A 20,502-nucleotide genomic window follows, 5' to 3' on the forward strand; every position below is an offset into this window, starting at 1 on the left:
CATCACATGACAGAGTAACAGAAATAAAAACCCCCATGGTACAAACACTGTTATGAAGGCCTTACCTTCTAAACTCAATGACCCTATCTTGCTTCTGTAAGAATTGCAAGTCAGCAGTGGCACTTTCTCCTGAGAAATTTTTCGTGGTTTTTTCTGGGTCAAAAGAGAAATAACATGCTCTTCATGACTGACTTATCTATAAACTCATCCCAATCCACTGTATCTTCCACTGATCCACAGTAATTGTGCTGCCATACAAGTTCACACTGTACTTAAGCATCACCACCTATATTACCAAAGATTCAATTTTCCTTTTAGAGAATGACTATGAGACAAAGCCAGATCCTTCTGTGTGGCAGGATGAAAGACAATGGGCACAAATTGAAATACAGGATATTCCATGTAGAAAAAGGAAAAAAAACTCCACACTTTTGCTTACCTTAAGGGTGCTCAAACACTGGAAGAGGTTGCCAAGAAAGGCTGTGGAGTCTCAATCCTTGAAGATGTGCAAAACCCACTCAGACATGGTCCTGGGAAACCTTAGTTCACCCTGCTTTGAGCACAGGTTTGGACCACACCATCTCCAGAGGTCCTTTCCATACTCAAACATTCCATGATTCTATTACATTAGACCTTACAAACTACACCGGTAGCAGGTCCTAAAAATGACTTTTTCTTTATTATTATGGCTCCAAATAGTTCTGACAAAAGTAAGCTATCCAGATAGAACTTATACTAGAAAACAGGCTACTTCTGAAATTTGATTAATAATGCAAATTTTTTTAGTGCTTCAGAGTAAAACTGTAGCACTAAATGATATTGAATGTAAACATATTAAAGTGCATTTACTGCAATGTGCAAATTGAACAAGGAAAGCTGCCTTCTTCCTAGACTGTATAGATTTACTGTCTATTACTCTAATTGAAACAGCAGACATTTTATCTTCACAACCCTGAATATTATCTGATGAGACATTGTTCTTCCTTTTTAAAAGAAAGTTTAATTTGGCACTATCACTTGAGGAAAAGAATCAAATTTTTAAATAGAAAGATTATTTATGAATTATGAGCAAATGAATTATATGTTGCACATTCTTTATAAAAAGTAGTTTAGAGATCATGGCACGATAGATTCCCATCACTTTGTTCTCATACCAGAGCTGCAAATCTCAAGATCCCTCACACTGTTGGGGGAAACTAAGCCACCGTTTCAATAAACTGTTAATAACAGAAATCTCTGAATTCTTTTGGCATTCTTTTGAGGATTCAGAACTCTAATTTATATCAGACAAGCTCAGCTGAGTTGCCATGAATCAGACAGTGTCTGTATCCTCTCTTGGCATACAGCATTTACTTACAGTTTAATAGGAAGTTGTGATGATGGAAAACAAAGGAGAGAACACAGGCCTTTGATCAAGACTCCTGTATCACCAACAGCTGATTACTGAGACAAATAAGGTCACATTTCAAGAACATGCAAGGCCATATTCGGGTGGCCATTACTGCAAGTAATCTACTTGCAGACATTTACAAGGACTTTCAAGTCCAAAAGACAAAACTCAAAGGGCCTTCATTCAAAAAAGTCATTGCTACCAGGTGTGGCGCCAGTTCCTTACTGGGAAGACACAATTGTTAACACCTAAGACCAGGAAAGGATTGTTAATTCTACTGTCATTTCTAAAAGGCAAAATGTAGTAGAAATTATCACAGAAGAACGTTATTTTAATAACTGTCTTACAATTTTAAAGTCCTTCTCTCTAAAAAAAAAACCTTCTTCTTGATATACATGAGGAATGTAAACAAAGTTTGCAAAACATGCATAAAACTCAGTTGATACAACCATGTCTACTTTGCTAGTAATTATTTTCCTACATTGATTTTTCTGATTAATTGCAGTTTCATTCCTCTGCTTGTGGATGATGTATTAATGCATCTCTTACCAGCACACTGCAGACTTACTAAAAATAAAAAACAAGTAATGAAACCAATGACAAAATTGCTTTTAAAATACCTGATATTTTAAAAAAGTTTATTATTGGGATTAACTTCTCCATGTTCTATAAAATCAAGTTCCTAATTATCACCTAAAAGGCACCATAGGGACAGTGAGTGGTGAACAGTAAACATCTCAGTGGCATTTTTCACAACTGGGAAATTTATCTGTCTCTGAGAGAATCCAAATGAAATGTGAACAGCAAGATATACAAATAAGATCTCATTTGTGGCTGCACAGGCATGAAACCTCTAATTTCCATGCTATCGTGGCATCTTCGGCACATTCCTGTCAGAAGTTTCTTCAATAAAATTAGCTTTTTTATGGGAAGGCTCAGCAAGATCCTCTCCATGGTCTCTGCTAATCAAGCGCTCCTGGTCTCCCCTCTTGCGTTTGTTAATCAGGTGATTTTCTCCCTCACAGAGCTTTCCCTCTGGGACACCCAACGTTCTCAGACAGACAATAGCTGCAGCCTGTTCTGCCAGTTTCTTGGACTTGTCCCTGAAGAGCAAGCACACAGAGCACACGTAAAAGTAGAAACTGAGGTCTCTACACTGCCAAGACACAACTTCCTGTCTCTGATGCAACATCATGAAACAAACAGCATTTGTAGCCATCTCACAGCAGAGGAACAAAACTGGTCAGTTCCAGAAATTATTTCAATCTTGCTAGGTGTCAAGTGTTGATGCATCACTTCTGATGCAATATTCCTAGAAAATCTGTCTCTATCAGGTCTTGTCTCTCAAAACACTCTTCATTTCAAATGCACACAGTCAATGTGTGTTTGGCCCACACAATCCTCAGAAAGGAAACTTTTACAAATCTGATCACTAAACAAAACATTTATGAAGGATCACTCTTCTTGAAAGAGGCTCAGGCGTAGGTATACTCTCTGGCAGATGTGTAAGTTCACTGATGCTGACAAAAGCAGGAACTGCTCCATAATAATAAAAGTTCTGTCATTTCTGAGAAAGACTGCACATCACACATTTGTGGAAGTCAGTATTTTAAAACATTTTCTTTCAAAATTTCGTATCAGCCTAACTTCCTAAAGTCTCTGAACAGGAAGGCTGCAAAGCAGTTGTGTGCACTTGTCCTGTTTAAAATGTTCAGTGCTGAGCTCTAGCTTTGCAGTTAAATCAAGATCACCTTAGGTGAAAATGCCTCAAGTCAGCTCTGGTATTAACAGATGATTGTATAAAATACCATCATGAAACTTTACAGCAGCCCTGGATGTAGCTGCTAATTAACTGTGATCTCCAAGAACTCAGTGTACTGTCCTCTGCTTCACTAGATGTAGACTCTCAGTCCTGACTTCTTATTGGGAATGGATCTGCTGCCGTGGCTGAAGACATAACCTCCTCCAACATTCCCTTCTGCCTCCCTTGGCTTCTTTCTGAACTCATCACATACAGAATGGAACTGGGTCACCTATTTTCTCCCTTTCCAATACAACTAGTGGACTAACAAAAAGTGAATTAAAACCTGCAACCGTTTACTTGATTATGCCAGTACTTACCTCCTCTTGTCATATTCAATTCTCAGAAGTTTTTAATCCTTTCTCCCTTCTAGAGATAGCTTTAGGAGGTAGCTTTTAGTTGACCTTTATTAGAGTCAACTGGAATAAACTGGAATACCCTTTTAATGTAACATTTTAAGCAACATTTCAGAAACAAAAATCCAGCTGAAAAACACATTAAGGATGGCTTACCACAGAGTTGATCGGTATTTTCGCTCAGCTACTGTCACTACTGAACAGAATAATCTATCCAGTGGTCTTTGAACCTGTAGAAAAAAATAATTAAAAGGGAAGGGGCTGTCAAAAACCAGTCATGTAATTTACAGAAGAAACAACATCATCAACATTCCTTCATAGGTATAAAGACTAAAAGGTATATAGGTATAAAGAATAACAAGTAAGATAGCTTTGAAATTACTCTAACTCAGACCATAAATTTCACGATACATAATCAACATTAAAAAAATTAAGCAATTGTCCAAGCTGCAAATATTTTTTGCTTTACAAAAATAAAAAGTAATCAAATAATGTTGCCATCTAACCAAATAGGTGCTCCTGTCCCATACAGTTCCTCTCTGTAACAGTGAGCAACAGAAAACATTACAAGACTTAATTCTTTACTTCACAGATGTAGTAAAAGGAAGTCAGCCATGGGCTTCTACATAATGACCAAAAAAATACAGCAACTTCTTTCACACATGAATCAAAAGCAGACTGAAGGTCTGACTTTTAATTTTTTATTTTCTAGTAAAATAAGCTGCTATTTTTATACCCGTGTGCATTACCATTTCTACAGCTGCTTTCTGAAAGAGCTACACCAGACTGGGAAGCAGAATTTCTCAGTACCTTGAGTCCTAAAATACTTAATTTCATATACAAGGCAGAAGAAGAGGTTTGAAAGGGCTTTTCATTGACTCACAGTTTCATAAACAGGCTGGGGATGCTTTTCTTTCCTACACCATTCCAGAAGATACATTTTTGGAGTGATCTGTGGTGGATATTCTCGCCTAGGCAGAAAAATTTGTGGTCAACAACTGTGCAACATTCTATTTTAAAACAGATGGTGCTGCTTATTGTATTACTTCTACCAGATATTTGAGGTTTAATTTTACAGCTCATATTATGAAAAAGATGCTTCTTCCTCATTAGGTAACTCAAATAATAGGTGTGACAAAACATCTAAAATAAAATCTCAAGTTTTCTATTAATTCTTCCTGAATATTTACATCCCACAGTAATACAGCTGGAGAAGAGATACTTACCAGAAAGGACATTCTAACTAAATATGCAACACAGAAAAGAGATACAGTTTGGTACTGCTTATTATAAGTACTAATTATAAACTAGTAGAAAAAAGGAGAAGCTGCTTCTGTTACAAAGCAATAATCAAATGAAAAAAGGGTAGGAAATGTAGGAATTTATTCAGTTACTGACACAGAATTACTGCCCCTTGCATGTGGCAGAACAAAAAAATGATTATAAAATCTGTATGCAGTTCTCAAGGAGTCAGGTAATATATCCTCTAAATATTAAAGCATTATGACTGGATTTGTTGAGCATATTACATATCCTACTCTTCCTGAGCTGTTCGATAGGCCTCTTAGCAAAATCAGCAAACACGAGTTTCACATTGAAAGTAACAGCAATTATACAGGCTTCGCAGAATATAATTAAAAATTATATAAAATAGAATTCTACTCAATGAATTAATTTTTCAAGGAATAGCTTATGAGTGGAACACAGAAGACTTCAGATGAGAATGTTAGAATACTCTAAGAAGAGTATTAAAAATTTTGTTTAAAAATTAAGTTTTATTATTATTAAATTTTATTATTATTAAATTTAATTAAAAAATTTGTTCAGGACTTCTTATAGAAAAATTATTATGTTTTAGTCAAATTTCACTAACTGAACTCTACATCTTTGTAATACACTTTTCTACACAGACATGTTATTTTTTCTCTCTTTTAGAGCACTCAGCACTTCTAACAAGTTAACTGAGAGAATTAAGCAGTCTCAGGAAGCCTGGAACTAAAGAACATCCTACAACATCCAGATAGCACAGGAAGAGTGGTGATTATGCAATTTCACTTATTGCTTTATAGGACTTCACTCAGTAAGTACTGTTTTGCAAATCATCATTTTCAAAAAACTGTTAAGACACTGTCAACCTCACAGTTATTACTCAAAGATGCAAGAGAGTGAACAACTTGATTAGCATGCTTACTTGTCAAATCTAACAGCCATTTTTATTACATCTGGATCTTCCATTTGGTCATCTTCATCTTGCATCTTGGTTTCCAAAGATGTTTTCTTTGCTTCAAAAATAGCTGTGGTTTCTTCATAGAAGTCACCCATTTCAAAGACTTCACTATGCAAATAGAATTCCTTTATATTACACATCAATTTACAAACTTTTGTATCACTTTTATGACAGAGAAACAAAATGTAGAAATCAATTGTGTTTATAGTATATGTTAAAAGTACAGAGAGTGAAGTGGAAGTGTGCCTATATTCTGCACAGTAGCATTACATTGTTTCTCTTTCAATTCTTACCAGACATTGTTGAGCTACAAGTAGAAAAAGAATATTCTGATCTCCAGCACTACACATACAATTTGTAGCCTGGAAGTACAGGCAGCATCAGTCAGAAATACAGGTCCTGCAATGTTCAAGTTATTAGCTCATTTGAGTAACTTGCAGTTGGATGAATCAGCGAACAAACATCTCAGAGTGAAATCTGTTCCATCAGCTCCACAAGGGCAATACAAGCAAGAAGTAGAGAAAAGATTCTTCTTCTAATTATAGTGATTAAAAATACTATAAGCAATAAACACTATAGCATCCAAACCCCTCAATATCTCTGATTTTCTGACTTCAGAGTATTATTCACAAGCCCAAATAAAGGGAAGGAGCAACCAGGATTTTAGTCAAAGGCAAAAGCCTCAAATCCTTTTAAATTTCAAAATCATGGCAGGCTGGATCTACTTTGAAAAAATGAGACTATTGATTTTCTACAGAAGATAATGGCAATAAAACCTGCAGCAGAAAAGAAACTTCTTTTTCTGTTATGAGGATGCTGGTTGATATGGGGCTGTTCAATGACAAAATGAATTCTGCCCAGAAAGCCATCTCCAATGCTCCAGGCAAAAAAGCAATGAAGCTGAACAATACTAACTTATGCTTCTAAGGGAAGGCAAATTTATTACACATTGCTATGTAAATGTTTTGTGGGAACAGGAGCAGGCTGTTCTCTTACATTCAGCACTGAGGTTAAAGCTCAAATGGCTGTACCCTATCCTCACCACCAGGAGACAGCAGAATTATGCACTACTGTTGTCTGAAGATAAACTGCTGCATTTTAGAAAACTGACTGTTCCTCAGTTATCTGGACAGGAAACAGGTTGTTCAGAACAGGGGTTAAAAGATCAAGTGTGCTGGCAGAAAGCAGTTCCCTAAATTTTCAAATGGCTCTCTCTGTCCCCCTCTCTTCACACTCATTGCTTTAGCCCATTTTGAAGTTGGTATTGCATCACATGTATGAAAACAAAGAGTTTGATTTTGGAAGTCCCTAAAGAATTGCTAAGCATAGCACATAAATCCCACAGTTTTACACTAGATCTCTATCCAGTGTTTATGTGCATGAACTATGACATCTCTAATTACCTGTATAAAACTGTTACTTTACAGTATCTACTTTGCATACTATGCATTGCTATTTGTGCAGCAGAAAACACCAACGCCATTTGGGATACGACTTTTTTTAAGTTGCAAAAGATTTGAGTTCCAATCTATACTACATCTTTTTTCCTAAACTCAAAATCTATGATCAAAATAGATAGTCTGTTACTGTCTAATACCTAATCTGTCTGTTAATACTAAAACGTGTTAAATTCTTTAAGTTGACAAATTGAAAAGTAACTTGCAAAGTTGAAATGTTGTTCATGGATTACACTGCTCCTTTAAGAATAATGAAGGCTAATTCACTTTATATATGCAATACAAATTCCCTTCATTGTACTGTAAGGCAATAATCATGGACAGAATTATTTATAGAAAGCCAAAATTGGTAAAAGGCAATAAAATTGAAAAAAGATTGCAAGCATTTCCATTTATTTTGGACATGAAAAGAATGCTGAATAGGGTTTGCTAGAAACTAATAAATTATTTTTCAAAATATTTCAAGCTTTCAGTATTTCCATCCATTTTTATACACATTATATATCAAACAGTTTCAGACTGCTCATTTTATAAAAAGACAAGGAAACTCTTCCCCTCCCTTCCATCAGAGGGATAATTATAACACACAACATGGATATGACACATGCAAGCTCAGAGCTTTATTTTGTTCAGTTTGTGATGTGTCCAAACCTGAACTCCCCTAGTTCTGTGCAAATTCTTTATTCATCTGCCTATTTTATGGTTTCTTTCAAAATTTTTTTTCTTTCATTTCTGTTTCTCCCACTGAAAAATTTCACCCACTCTGTTTCAGATGTGCAGGATGGTAAGATTCTTTAAAGCTACTACGTTTCCTCAAAAAGATTGCCATCATTCGTTAAGATATTCCAAGTGTGAAAAGCAGCACAAAAAAACTACATTTAAGTACCATACAACCCTGATATATGGTTTCTAAGGGTTCATTTTAAAACAAATGTATTGTAAATATTCCAGTAACATTAAAAAAACTACATGCAAGAGGGAAAGCTAAATCAAATAAAGATCCTTGGAAGAAGACAACTTCAACAAAATTTCAGACAAGCTCAAATTTTTCTTAATCACTTCATGCAAATACTGGATAAATACCTGTCACTCAGTGAAGCACCACTCAAATTAGCATGCTGAATATAGAGAACTTTAGGGCTAAAGATTTAACATCTGAGCATGGGGGAAACCTGGAAAAGTTGACTCTGTTATTTCACATCTCCCATCTGGACTTTTTGGGCGGTTTCTGCAACTTCTCCTGACAGTGTGAAATGCCAGGCAGTGCTAGACAGGGAAGTGGTGTGCAAGTTTGACAGAGTACTACTCCTTTTCTCAAGTCCATGCTTACCAGATCTCCTGTGTGGACTGTGCAGCATGAAGCTTCTTACCCTGAGTAGTTTCCAACTGCTCTCTTAGCATTTGACACAAGCAGTATTTGGTGTTGGTGTAGTGATTGTCATATCTCACTGCCTGATGGAAAGAGACAAAGAATTTAAAAACACACCAAACAAATTTATCTTCTATACTGCACATGGTGTCTTGATGACTTTCACAATTATTTTTGAAAAGAAAACCACAGTGCAATCTCCTCAGTAACATACTCAATACTACCCATGGGTGTGACTATAATCTGATTATTTTGGCATGACTTCATGAACTGAAGTTCAACTAACTCATATACTTCTGAAGAAAGAGTTGACCTGGTTACATCATTGACTAGCAATGCACTGATATTTTAGTAAGTAGCTGATTAACAGCAAGCTCAAGTTAAAAAAAAGAATTTGAACTGATGACGTGATCAAAGTTACAGATTTCTGACTAATTTCCTATTATGTCATTAAAATATTGTCTTTTGAATACTGGATAAAACTTCATATATGAGATGACCTGGCTAATAGAGCAACAGCACTACAATACAGCATTACCTTATTGGCAAATCATTCCCTTTGCTTCCCTACTGTGAATATTTCTTGACAGTATTTGTGAAAATAATTAATTTCTAAAAACTGATCTAGGAGCAACTGAGTATTTAATATTCCTTCACTTCTGTGTTCAATATTGTATATTCAATATTGTGCACTGTACATAATATTCTGTTCAATTTGTACAACTGTGACTTTGAAAGAGTTGCACTACATAGTTTTAAATTTCTTTACATTTTTAGATAGTCTGGTAAATCTCGTAAATGTTCCAAAGACACAGAACTAGGGTGAAAAAGCATTTTTTTTTCTGAACAAAATCAAACAGAGGAAGCAGGGGTTGATTGCAGGTTGATTGCGTGTCACATGCATTATCTTAAAATACCCCCAGAACCAACACTTTGAAATGGAATTAAGATATGGCAGTACGATTTGGATTAACAATTCTAAACAATGTTAATTACAAGATCTTAGAAAAAAACATACATATTTGATGTAATCTTGCATGACATCCTTCAAGGGGCAAAACCCCTCTTTTCTGAAGATAGAGGGGTTCCACATGGCAGCACGAGCAATCATGACTGATGAGGCAGCTGTCGCCTTCTGGAAGGTTTCAATGTCTGTGTATTCTTTGATGAAGTCATGAGATCCTCCACTAAAAATTAACAACATTAATATAATTAATCATGGCTCTTCTTCCTGCACTTGGAAATCTTAAGTGCAGGCACCTAACCATAATGAGCTAATTAATCCAACTTACTTTGCTATTACTGGAATGGAGACAGCTTCAGATATGGCCTTGATCACATCACAGTGGACAGGGTGCTGAGGCCTCTCCTCCTTCTTCCTTTCCAACAAACAAACAAAAAAAGACAAGACCAAAAATTTCCTGTGGAATTTACAGATCTCTAAACCACAGCAGATGTGACAATGATTATTGGGATATACTTGTTTCAGCTTATTTATTTTATGTATTTGATCTTTTAGACACAAAGCATGCAAGATAATTTTAGTTTTATTTGGTTTTTGAAAACGTGTATTTAGGAAAATATTTATGCTCTTTAGGAAAAGAGCAGCAAGCAATTCAATTCCCTAATTATTGGTTTGATTTCCTAGAACACAAAATCAGTTAACAGTTGAAATCAGAAGGACATATTACATTTAGAGTATACTCACATCAGTCATACTGTGCTACACTCATCAACAAACAAAAAGTCTTTCTCACCTAAAATCAATTTACCTTCCATGGACTGCAATGGCAGCAATGCCAGTTTTCTCTATTCTCTTCACCAGATTGACAGTATCCTCAACCTGAGGAATAAGACAGACTGATATGATTTTAATTCAAAGCAAAAAGAATAACTATCATGAGACCACTGTACAAATAAATGCTGCAAGTCTTTTATCAAGAGGGATGTGATTCCTGACTTTCAACAGTAACACCCAACACGTACAACCATTTAATATATTCATGTGTTAAAGAACTATATGCTATGGAAAAAATAAGAATCCATTTTCAATGCTTCCTTGAATATACAGATTACAAATTTTCTCAAACCAGGTAACATAATACTCTGTAGCAGGAGAATATTTTCCAACAGATTTTCAGACTGTCAATTGAAAATGATTGGAACACTTGATTAGCAAGTCCTAATGACTATTCTCTAAATTGTAATTAAAATGCTTTTCAGTAAGAGGATGTCTTCTGAAATCAACCTAACATGCAATCAAACAACTATAAATATTCCTTTCAGACGTGTCTTAAAAACGTTAATCAGCATCTAAAAAATTCTAAGGATATTCATATGTGCCCAGTAAATCAAAAGGCCCAGTATATTTTCAAAGAGTTAAAACGCCCTTAACAAACAGAAATAAAATGGACACACTGCTGTGTCAGCCTGTCTTATGCATCTTTAGGGAAAGGGAGAATGAAAAAAACCTAAGGCAAATTTTCCTTTCAAGAGCTGGAGGAGTACCTGTGGCTCATCCCAAATATATCAGATTCAGTCTTTGGAAACTGCAACTGTCCAAGTTGGCAGGGATGCTGAGCCAGAAGCTCACCTGTTGTTCTGATGGATGACATTATGCAAAACCAGCTTGAAACAAAAAGGGAGATGCTCTAGGATAAAGGTGCCAGTTCTCAGATTTAATACTTCAGAACCAAAATGATCTTAGACTGGGTTACTGATTCTTTTCACATTCATTTGTTTATCCCAACAATAAACAACTTCTGAGCAAACCTGGCTCAGGTACAGCTCATCCATCTACTAAAATATCTATTTAGGTCATATGCAATCATAGTATCTAGGCAGGTAATTTAATAACCAAATGCAAAATAATCAGTCTTTAAAAGAGAAGGCAAATCATCTCTTGGAGGTTTAAAAATATGTAGAGAAATCATCTGCAAAAAAAAAAGGGCAGTAAGGAAGATACATCAGCTGTAAAAAAAGTCTGGGAAAAGATTCTGAAAAAGACAGACCCTGTAACTTCACTGGCTGTCCTAACTGCAAGAACAGAAAAACAGTATGGAAGAAAAATTAGTCAGAAAGAACAGAAAACAACCATTTATTGGCTACTTCATGTGAAAAACGGGAATTAACAGCATCTACTGGCTCCTCGAGGGTGCTGTCCTAAACCCTTTTGTACCTCTATGACATAAAAATGAGTCAATTGAGAAATTTAGAGGATAAAAGCCTCTGTGCCCTTGCATATCATGGAATCTGACAAGCCCACAGTCACTGTGCACCTGCAGGTCAGATAACCATTTAGGCTAGGACAGCAATTACAAATTGTAATTTCACAGCAACAGGTGTACAGTGAAACGTACTAGAACAATATATACTCTAACTGATAATAAATAAATCGCAGAAATTACAGCTGAATACTTCAGCACAATGATTTATGTTCTTACTGAGGGCAAAATGCGGATTTTGCAGGTTACTGGTTTACAAATTCCTTTAACAAGGGTGGTCAATATCTGAAAAAAAAAAGAAAAAAGGAAGACAAAATCCTGATCACAACAGTGGCATTACTAAAACTCCTCCCTCTTGAAAATGTTAGAAAAATGTAATACTGTTTACTGTTCCTCTATAAAGAATCTTACATGCTAGGCAGACATATACAATCTGTAACTGAATATACCATTTTATCCAGTAGACACACAAGCCTGCTTCCAGTCTAAGACATTTTTACTTCTACTTCTTTGCTGATTTCAATTGGATTTTTAGAGAGCAATTAACTGCTGCTGGAGTTTCAACACTGCTTTTTATATGAGGTGGCCAGTGAACTCTGATAATTTCAGATTGCATGCATAGACACATAAAACTCACAAATACTGCACCACACTGGAAGTTTTCAAACTGAGAAGAAAGAAGCTAGCAATTGTATAGGCCAGATAATGGAAATGAGAAGTAAATTAGGAATATTTGTTTATAACCTTAATTCCAGTGTCCTAAATCGAATATTCCACTCCAGCAATCATAAATTTACTGTCTATGCAACTCATTCCTGCTGCCAGTAGAGCACAATGCACAATTCTTTCCAAGGCAGCTCCAACCCCATGAGGTGATACTTACAGACTCAATTTTGTCAGGATCAGTCAGCAGTGCTGCTCCCATACCTCCCTGGGAAAATAGACAGAAGCTGTTACTCATCAGGCAAACACATTTTTCAACTCAATTGTTTTGCCTAATAGCAGACCATAACAAAAGCACAATGTTGTATTAAGGAAAAAAATAGCAAAATTTAAAGTACAGGAGCATCAGTGAACACTTTGATGCAACATTTCTTAGACCTATCAGAATAATTAAGCAGAAATTCAGGGCATCAACTTGCACTCATCACTTTATTGAATGTATAGGATTTCAAAAAGCTATTTGGAGCAAATATAATCTTCCAGTTTCTCCTCATTAATTCACAGCTGAAAAGATTTATTGTTTTAACATTACACACCACATTTGAGAGGTCCTTAAGTCAGTACTTTCTGTCTACACCCTACATTTAAAAAAGAGACTAAGACAAATTAAGTGCCTTTATTGAACAGAAACAATGAATATTTAACATAGTTATGAACAATTTAATATTTTACCTGTTTTTCCCACACTGTTTCATCTGCAAACATAGATGCAGAGGCCACCAACTTTTTTGAACAAACTTTTTTGACCCAGAACTATTGTTGGAGAATAACCATTCACCAGCAGTTGAAGTTTTGATCTTTCACTCTAGTACAAGATGGATATTTTGGTGTTTTGATCTTAATTATGGTTCTGTGGAGCAGCTGACATCAAAATGGAGCGCCATGGTGCAATTTATTGATCCTTTATCTCTGCACCACATGGCTTAACAGTCCTAACAACCAGTTTGAATGCTCTGTTCTAGTCACAGACTAGAAGTAACAGTTTAATTTAGAACTGCATGTGCTTTACTACAAAAAAAAAATAAATCAGAATCAGGTTTTAACTGATCCATTGTCCTCCCACTTAAAATTGACAAATAACTGAATTCAGCATTACTAAATTGTGATTGTTTTTTGCCATCTATTTACTCAGATGACAAATTGATTTCAATTTTTATTAAAGCTAGGCAGAACTTTTTTCACTCACCCAACAAATTAATGATGTCAGAAAAACATTTCAAGACCCTAAACAAAACACTTCATTTTATCTAGCCTTTAAGACTTTAATTTCTAACAGCCTACATTATTTTACTGTATTAGGGCCGTGACACTTTTGAGAGTCTTCTGTTTATTACAAGAAATTAAATTCTATTTTTTTCTGCAATTTTTACTGCTTGAATTTGCAAACTAGACCGTGTATTTCACATTCCACACCAGAAAGACAGAAAAGGCCCATTTAAGAGTAATCAAAATCTACTTACCTTAGTAGAATATTCTTTTGGGCATCCCATGTTGATATCAATACCAGCCACATCACCCTCTCTGAGAGAGAAGGAAAAAATTAAAATATTTTTAGCATATTAGAACAAATATCAAGAAACAGATATCCTTCCTTCCAAGTAATTTGTTCCATCATCATCAAGGCTTAAATGAACACTTAAGGTAAAGTTTGCTTGAACTTCTGAATTTTAAGCCTCTCACTTATTTAAGTTAAATATAAAAATTTTAATGGTAGTCTGAAGATCACCCTGTCCACAGGTTTCAATAACCACTGCTGTGCAGAAGCACTCAAATCCACCACTAAATTCACTACAGCAAGTCCTATTGAAACTTCCATCTATTTAAATGGAGGTTTAAGACCTCCTTTTTGAGAGTCACTTTTCATTTTGGCACAACACATTACTGGAGGCTTTAAGCCACAAACGGTAAGGGACATTTTCAGGTATACTGGTCTTGCAGCTGTGCAATACCCATTCATACTGGAGAGATCAAGGACACATTTGCACCAGCAAAAAGCCATGCCAGCACAGAATATATGCAGCTGAAGTTTTCCTGGTTCCATCAAGAGCTAACCTGATGCTCTCAATCATAAAGAAATGTCTTCTACAAAAAAATTGTCTTGTACAAAAAAAACCCAGACAAACCCGTGATAGGAAGGGGGTGAGAGTAGATGACTTACACAAGCTTAGCTACTGCCAGGGCTCTTTCAGCATCTGCTGAACCCTGTTGGTAAAAGAAGAGGATTTATAATTACAAAATATCATCAAATTATTAAAAACCAAAGTGCTTACTTGCACCTGTGTACAACTGTATTTGTTCTGAACATTTACTACAGACAGAGACCCACTCAGAGGCACACTGGATACTTAAAACATTTACCTACAGCACATACAGGAGTCAGCCACTGGATGATAAAAGGTGATACAAAAAGGATCCAAAGAGGTCTGTCTGCCCTCTTCACCTACAGCAATATCCAATGTTCTTTGCCCCGCAGCAATAGGTAACTATTTTAATGTTCTTCAGAACCTCCACTAATAACAATTCTACAGACTCTACAAGCAACCTATTTCAGGGCTACATTACCATTGAAAAAGGTCTTTTCAGTATCTAATGCAGTCCACTCACACTACTCCCTCCCTCCAAGCCCATCATCTCTTGTCCTACAGAGTGGTCTCTAAGAGCAAATTACTGTCTTTTTCTCTTCTTCATAGAGAATCTTTAATCCATTTGTGCAATGCTAATGCACCAATTAATCCTCTCTTATCTACATTCAACAATGCCATTTCTTTCAGTCCTTCCATTGGGACTGTTTATAGGACAGTGAAAAACTTCAACGTGTGATCAGACATCAGCACAATTTACATCTAAGATACCTGTTATAAAAACAAGCTGCTGGAGAGCACAGAGGTTATCTTAATCACCTCTTTTGAAAACAGATAGAATCTTGATTTGTACCAACAGCTCAGAAATTCTGCAAGATGTTTGATGTAAAACTTTACCTGCCCCTGGAAACATCAAGAAATTGACAGTCTGCATCAGGGAGAGTTGCTTTAGGCTGACATCAACATGTCACCAACACTACCTCATTTCACTACATTGTTAGAAGAGTATCTGGTTTCTCACCATTTGGAAGACAACACGTTCTCTCTCCCTTTCACAAGTTCTGAAAACAACTCTTTCATTAGGTGCAACAAAGTCCACTGTTTGAAGTACTTCTGTATGAAATGAGAAACAGATAAAACAGACAAAAATTCTATACAAATGTAAAAATTTAAAAAAATGTCATATATTTGTATATAAATGAAATGCCATCAAAGTCATTTGATGTTCTTTGAAAAGTATCGAAGTCCAGTGATGACTTAGCCAGAATGAACAGTACTATTTTTGGGAAGGGGCAGGAGGAGAAAGGAGATTTGTAGTGAACTTCTGTTTCCCAACAGGAACACTGCAAACAACTGTTTCTATGCCACTCAAACAGGGCCAGGTCTCAAAGATACCTTTTAAAAAACTTTAAGAACTTACAGTGACAATCGTGTTATTCCAAGTCCAGCCCATCAAGTTAATAAATGAATGATAAACAGAGAGATCTCGTATATGTTGCTTTCTTATTGCAGAAGAACTAAAAGTACCATGTCACAAACAGCTAACATTTAAAAAGACTCATGGTTGGAAACTGTCTCTACTGCAGTCCAAACAAACAAACTAAAGTTTCAAACTATACAGCAGCAGACAGGTCTAAGGTAGCACTTCAAAAGTTTACTGTAAGCCCCTAGACACAATTCATTGAGATTATATGTACTGATACATCACTATAACCACTAGAAAAATGCTTCAGAGAAATAATTACCCTTTTTCTTAATTAGAAGAGACTCCTTACAGGTGTTATCAAAAGAAATGCCATACTTACCATTTATAACCCTCTTACACTGCAGCATCTTTATGTCAATCAGCTCCTGAGCAGAAAGAATAAAAAATGTAAATGAGTTGAATTGTTTAAGCCAGTCAGCTCTAAACAGTTGCCCATTTTATTAAATAATTATCTAGAGAGACCAACTTCTCTGAGCAACCTGTCCCAATACCTCAGCATCCTCTGTTTAAAGAAATACTAATACTAGTATCTAATCTAAAGCTCTCTTCTCTTCAGTTTAAGACTGTTCCCCCTTGTCATATCACCATCTGTCCTTGTAAAATGTTCTTCTCCCTCTTTTTTAAAAGCCTCCTCTATGTACTGGAAGGGCTCAGCGAGGTCTCCTCACAGCCTTCTTTTCTCCAAAGAGAACACAGCAAACTCTCTCAGCCTGTTTTGTAAGAGAAGTTCTCCAGCACTGATCATCACTGTGGCCTCCTCTGGATCTACTCTAACAGGTCCACGAAGTTCTTCTGCAGGGAACCCCAGACCTCAATTTCAGCCAGATTTAAAGAAAGTGTTTAAGAAACAAGGAGAGCAATGCTATGAGTGAAATATACGAATGCACAGCAGAACTAACCAGATGAGACAAGAAGTCAGTTTTCAAAGTTCCTTCAAAGTTCTGACTCTACTGAAAAAAGAAATAGAAAAAAATATACTACCCCCTCAAATGCAAATGAAAGTACAACTTGAGGAAATTGTTATGGTGTTCTGTCTAAAGTACTTGAAGCTACTGAACAGCCTTAAAATATGCGTTTGCCATAACTTGAAAATGGCTCAGAGAAATGCCTCAAGACACAGAGATTCTTCTTTCCTCATTTTAGTGGAAAACTATGTGTAAAAAGAACAAGTCATACAATGAAAAAAGTCCATTTGTACTTTTCTTAATGTTACCAGATAAAAACGCCTCATCTACTCCTTCTCCATACCTCACAGTATACGATATCGGCACCGTAGTCCAGAGCAAGCAGACGCATTGGAAGTGTTCCCACTCGCACCATTGGAGCCAGGATCTTCTTTCCTCTAAAGCACAGCGGGGTGTTCACCGTCATTCCTGCTGCTGTACCACCTGAAAGACAGAGCCCAGGGGGACTACCATGGAGCGTCATTTCCTGCCCGCAAACACAGTCCTTTGCCGGGAAGGGGCGGTGGGTCCCCCGCCAGGTGTGACAGGGCTCTCCGGGCAGCGGGGAACAGGCTCACCCAGCCTGAGGGAGCCGAGGGCGCCGGGAGATGCTCCTCGCCACACCGGCTCCTTCCCGAGCGAGAGGCCCCGCGCCGCCCCTGCCAGAGCCCCTCAGGGCCGAGGCCGCTCCCGCGGTGGCGGCGCGGTGACGGCTCTCAGCCGGCAGTGGAAAAAGGTGAAAGAACGGAGCGGCACGGTCCGGTGCACTCACCCTCCCGGCGTGGCTGTGCCGCGGCTCGGCGGGGCGGGGAGAACCGGGGCCAGCGCCTCTTTCAGGCGTCATCGGGCAGCGCCGCCGCCCCACGTGCGGGCCGCGATGGCGCTGGGCCGGGCCGGGCCGGCGCTCGCCCTCCCGCTGCTGCTGCCTCGGCGGCCGGCGGGCAGCGGAACAGCGGCGGCGGGGAGCCCGCAGTCCCCCGGGGTCGTGGTGCGCGTCCCCTGGGCCCTACGGCAGCGCCTGCAGCGGGGCGCGCAGCGCCGGCGGCGCGGGCAGGGAGAGGCGGCGGCGCCGCGTCCCGGGAAGCTTCTGCTGCGGAGCCGGCGGCCGGAGCTGAGCCAGCCCCGCTGGCAGACGGTGGGGCGCTGGGAGCAGCCGCCCTTGGTGTCGGCGGGCTGGAAGCACCGGAAGGCGTACGGGGATTACTTCCAGCTGGAGCCCTCGCAGGAGGCGGCTCCCGCACTGCAGGCGCCGCCGGCTGAGACGGGACAGGGCCCGACCTTCGCCGAGCTGGGGCTGCAGCCGGCGCTGCTGGCCGGCCTGGAGCGGCTCTCCATCGGCCGGCCCACGGCCGTGCAGCGTCTCGCCATCCCCGCGCTGCGCCGCGGCCGCAGCGCGCTGTGCGCCGCCGAGACGGGCAGCGGGAAGACGCTGGCGTACCTGCTGCCGCTGCTGGAGCGCCTGCTCGGCCGCCCCGAGGTGACGGCGGAGGCGGCGGGGCCGGCGGCGCCCCGTGGGCTGGTGGTGCTGCCCTCACGGGAGCTGGCGGCGCAGGTGGGCGCGGTGGCGGCGGCGCTGTGCGCGCCCGCGGGGCTGGCGGTGCGCGGCCTCACGGGCGGTGGGGCCGCGGGCGGGCTGCGGAGGCAGCTGTGGGCGCCGCCGCCGGGCCCCGCCGTGCTGCTGGGCACCCCCGGAGCGCTGCGGGAGGCGCTGCGGCGGCGCTTCCTGGCCCTGGAGAGGCTGCGCTGGATGGTGCTGGACGAGGCGGACGCGCTGATGGACGAGTCCTTCACGGAGCTGCTGGAGGAGATCCTGGCACACGCGCCGCTGGCCGCCGGCGCACCCGGGCCAGTCGGTCCCGACGAGGAGAGGACGCAGGTGGTGGTGGTCGGAGCCACCTTCCCCACGGGGCTCAGCGAGACGCTGGCGAAGTTCACTGACGTGGGCCGGTTTGTCACCCTCAGCACCCAGAGCCTGCACCGCCTGCCGCCTCACGTCCAGCAGAAGTTTGTCCGCCTCAAAGGCCGGGACAAGCTGCCCGAACTGCTGCAGCTGCTCAAGGAGCGCCCGTCATCTGGCGGGGCTGTTCTCATCTTCTGCAACACTGCCAGCACTGTCAACTGGCTGGGCTATATCCTGGACGACCACAAAATCAAGCACGTGAGGCTGCAGGGTCAGATGTCAGCAGCTGCTAGAGCTGGCATCTTTGCCTCTTTCCAGAAGGGTGACGTGTCTGTCCTCGTCTGCACTGACCTTGCCTCGCGGGGGCTGGACACCAGCAGTGTGCAGCTGGTGGTCAACTATGACTTCCCAGACACCTTACAGGACTACTTGCACCGTGCTGGGAGAGTTGGTCGGGTTGGGAGCAAGGCACCTGGAGCTGTGGTTAGTTTTGTCACCCATCGGTGGGATGTGGACCTGGTACGGAAAATAGAGACTGCAGCCCGAAAAAGGACAGGTCTCCCAGGAATGGACTCTACCTTCACCTAAAGGAGGTTAATTCAGGTTGCCAGGCATTCCGTGGTAGGGGCTTACCTTGCTTGAGGTCACTAAGGCAGAGTGAACAAACTGCTATGTGTAAGGCAGACTGAAAGAATAGAGTTGAATTTCAGAACTAGGTGGTCAGGTTAACTTTGTGCACTGTTCTGGAAGCTGCAGTATTCATCTGCACAGCTATCACAACATGTAGCTTTCCCAAAGGAAACCAGTAAGTGAGTAACAATGCTTTTGGAGAATACTGAAGAACTACTTCATCAGTTGATTTAGTTTGCTTATTTTGAGACATAATTTAAATTCAAATCCAAATAAATGTATTTCTGTATGATATACAGCTCTATTGCATTTAATTACTGCCCACCACCATCTGTAACATTCATTATTAAAACTTAAAAATTGCTGCTGTGGCAGCATTTAAAACGTGACTAGTTACAGACACAAAGGACTAAAGGACAAAGGATTCTTGATTTTCTTGTGATGTAGCAGTTCATTCAGAGAATTCTAGATGGGATACCCATAATATACAGTGAGAATGAGAAGGCACAATAATGCTTGAGGCTCTTTCAAGGCCTTAATTTGTTACTTTACGGTTACTTTTCACTGAAAATGGGATCTTGCTCCTTCATGTTATATTAAATAAAAACTAAAAAACCCTAAAGTGTTTTCTGCCCATTTTTTTTCTGCCTATTGTAGTGACATGTTCAGTTTCTGAACTGACTGTAAAAATCAAAAAAAACCCACCACACTGAAAGATGTCTTCTGTTAAAATGAAAGAAGTGTGTTGGTTCACGGGTTCTAGTGACTCTTCCATAACAGAATGAGTGTAAGATTTCATTTGAATGTTGTGCCTTTGTTCTATTTTGCTTCAAACCAGAGAGTTGAAGTGAGGCTAAGGTTGTTTCATATCTCGCTGCTAGTTTGTATCCATGGTAAATAATCACACAAACAAG

General features: G+C 39.6%; 2 protein-coding genes across 4 annotated transcripts; one reads left to right on the top strand and one right to left on the bottom strand.

The window, feature by feature from the left end:
- Nucleotides 1–652: 652 nt before the first annotated feature.
- DUS2 (dihydrouridine synthase 2) lies at nt 653–18,556 on the bottom strand. 3 transcript variants are annotated; one of them, XM_015640080.3, is made up of 16 exons: nt 18,497–18,556; nt 17,363–17,502; nt 16,434–16,479; nt 15,650–15,741; nt 14,706–14,749; nt 14,008–14,068; nt 12,708–12,755; nt 12,044–12,109; nt 10,373–10,443; nt 9,893–9,979; nt 9,619–9,787; nt 8,562–8,683; nt 5,739–5,882; nt 4,431–4,518; nt 3,704–3,777; nt 653–2,493 (listed from the first exon to the last, which is right to left on the bottom strand). In XM_015640080.3, the coding sequence occupies exons 2-16, from the start codon at nt 17,483–17,485 to the stop codon at nt 2,256–2,258; spliced, it is 1,473 nt and encodes a 490-aa protein (XP_015495566.1). In that variant the 5' UTR covers nt 17,486–17,502; nt 18,497–18,556; the 3' UTR covers nt 653–2,255. The 3 variants fall into 3 exon arrangements, with proteins under 3 accessions (XP_015495566.1, XP_015495564.1, XP_015495565.1); XM_015640078.2 differs by lacking the exon at nt 18,497–18,556 and adding an exon at nt 17,831–17,921; XM_015640079.3 differs by lacking the exon at nt 18,497–18,556 and adding an exon at nt 17,637–17,718.
- DDX28 (DEAD-box helicase 28) lies at nt 17,513–20,210 on the top strand. Its single transcript, XM_015640077.3, has one exon. It carries the CDS (start codon nt 17,531–17,533, stop codon nt 19,544–19,546), a length of 2,016 nt encoding a protein of 671 aa, XP_015495563.2. The 5' UTR covers nt 17,513–17,530; the 3' UTR covers nt 19,547–20,210.
- Nucleotides 20,211–20,502: the final 292 nt, after the last annotated feature.

Source organism: Parus major, chromosome 11 (assembly GCF_001522545.3).
Source record: "Parus major isolate Abel chromosome 11, Parus_major1.1, whole genome shotgun sequence".
In the NCBI taxonomy this organism is placed as follows: domain Eukaryota; kingdom Metazoa; phylum Chordata; class Aves; order Passeriformes; family Paridae; genus Parus; species Parus major.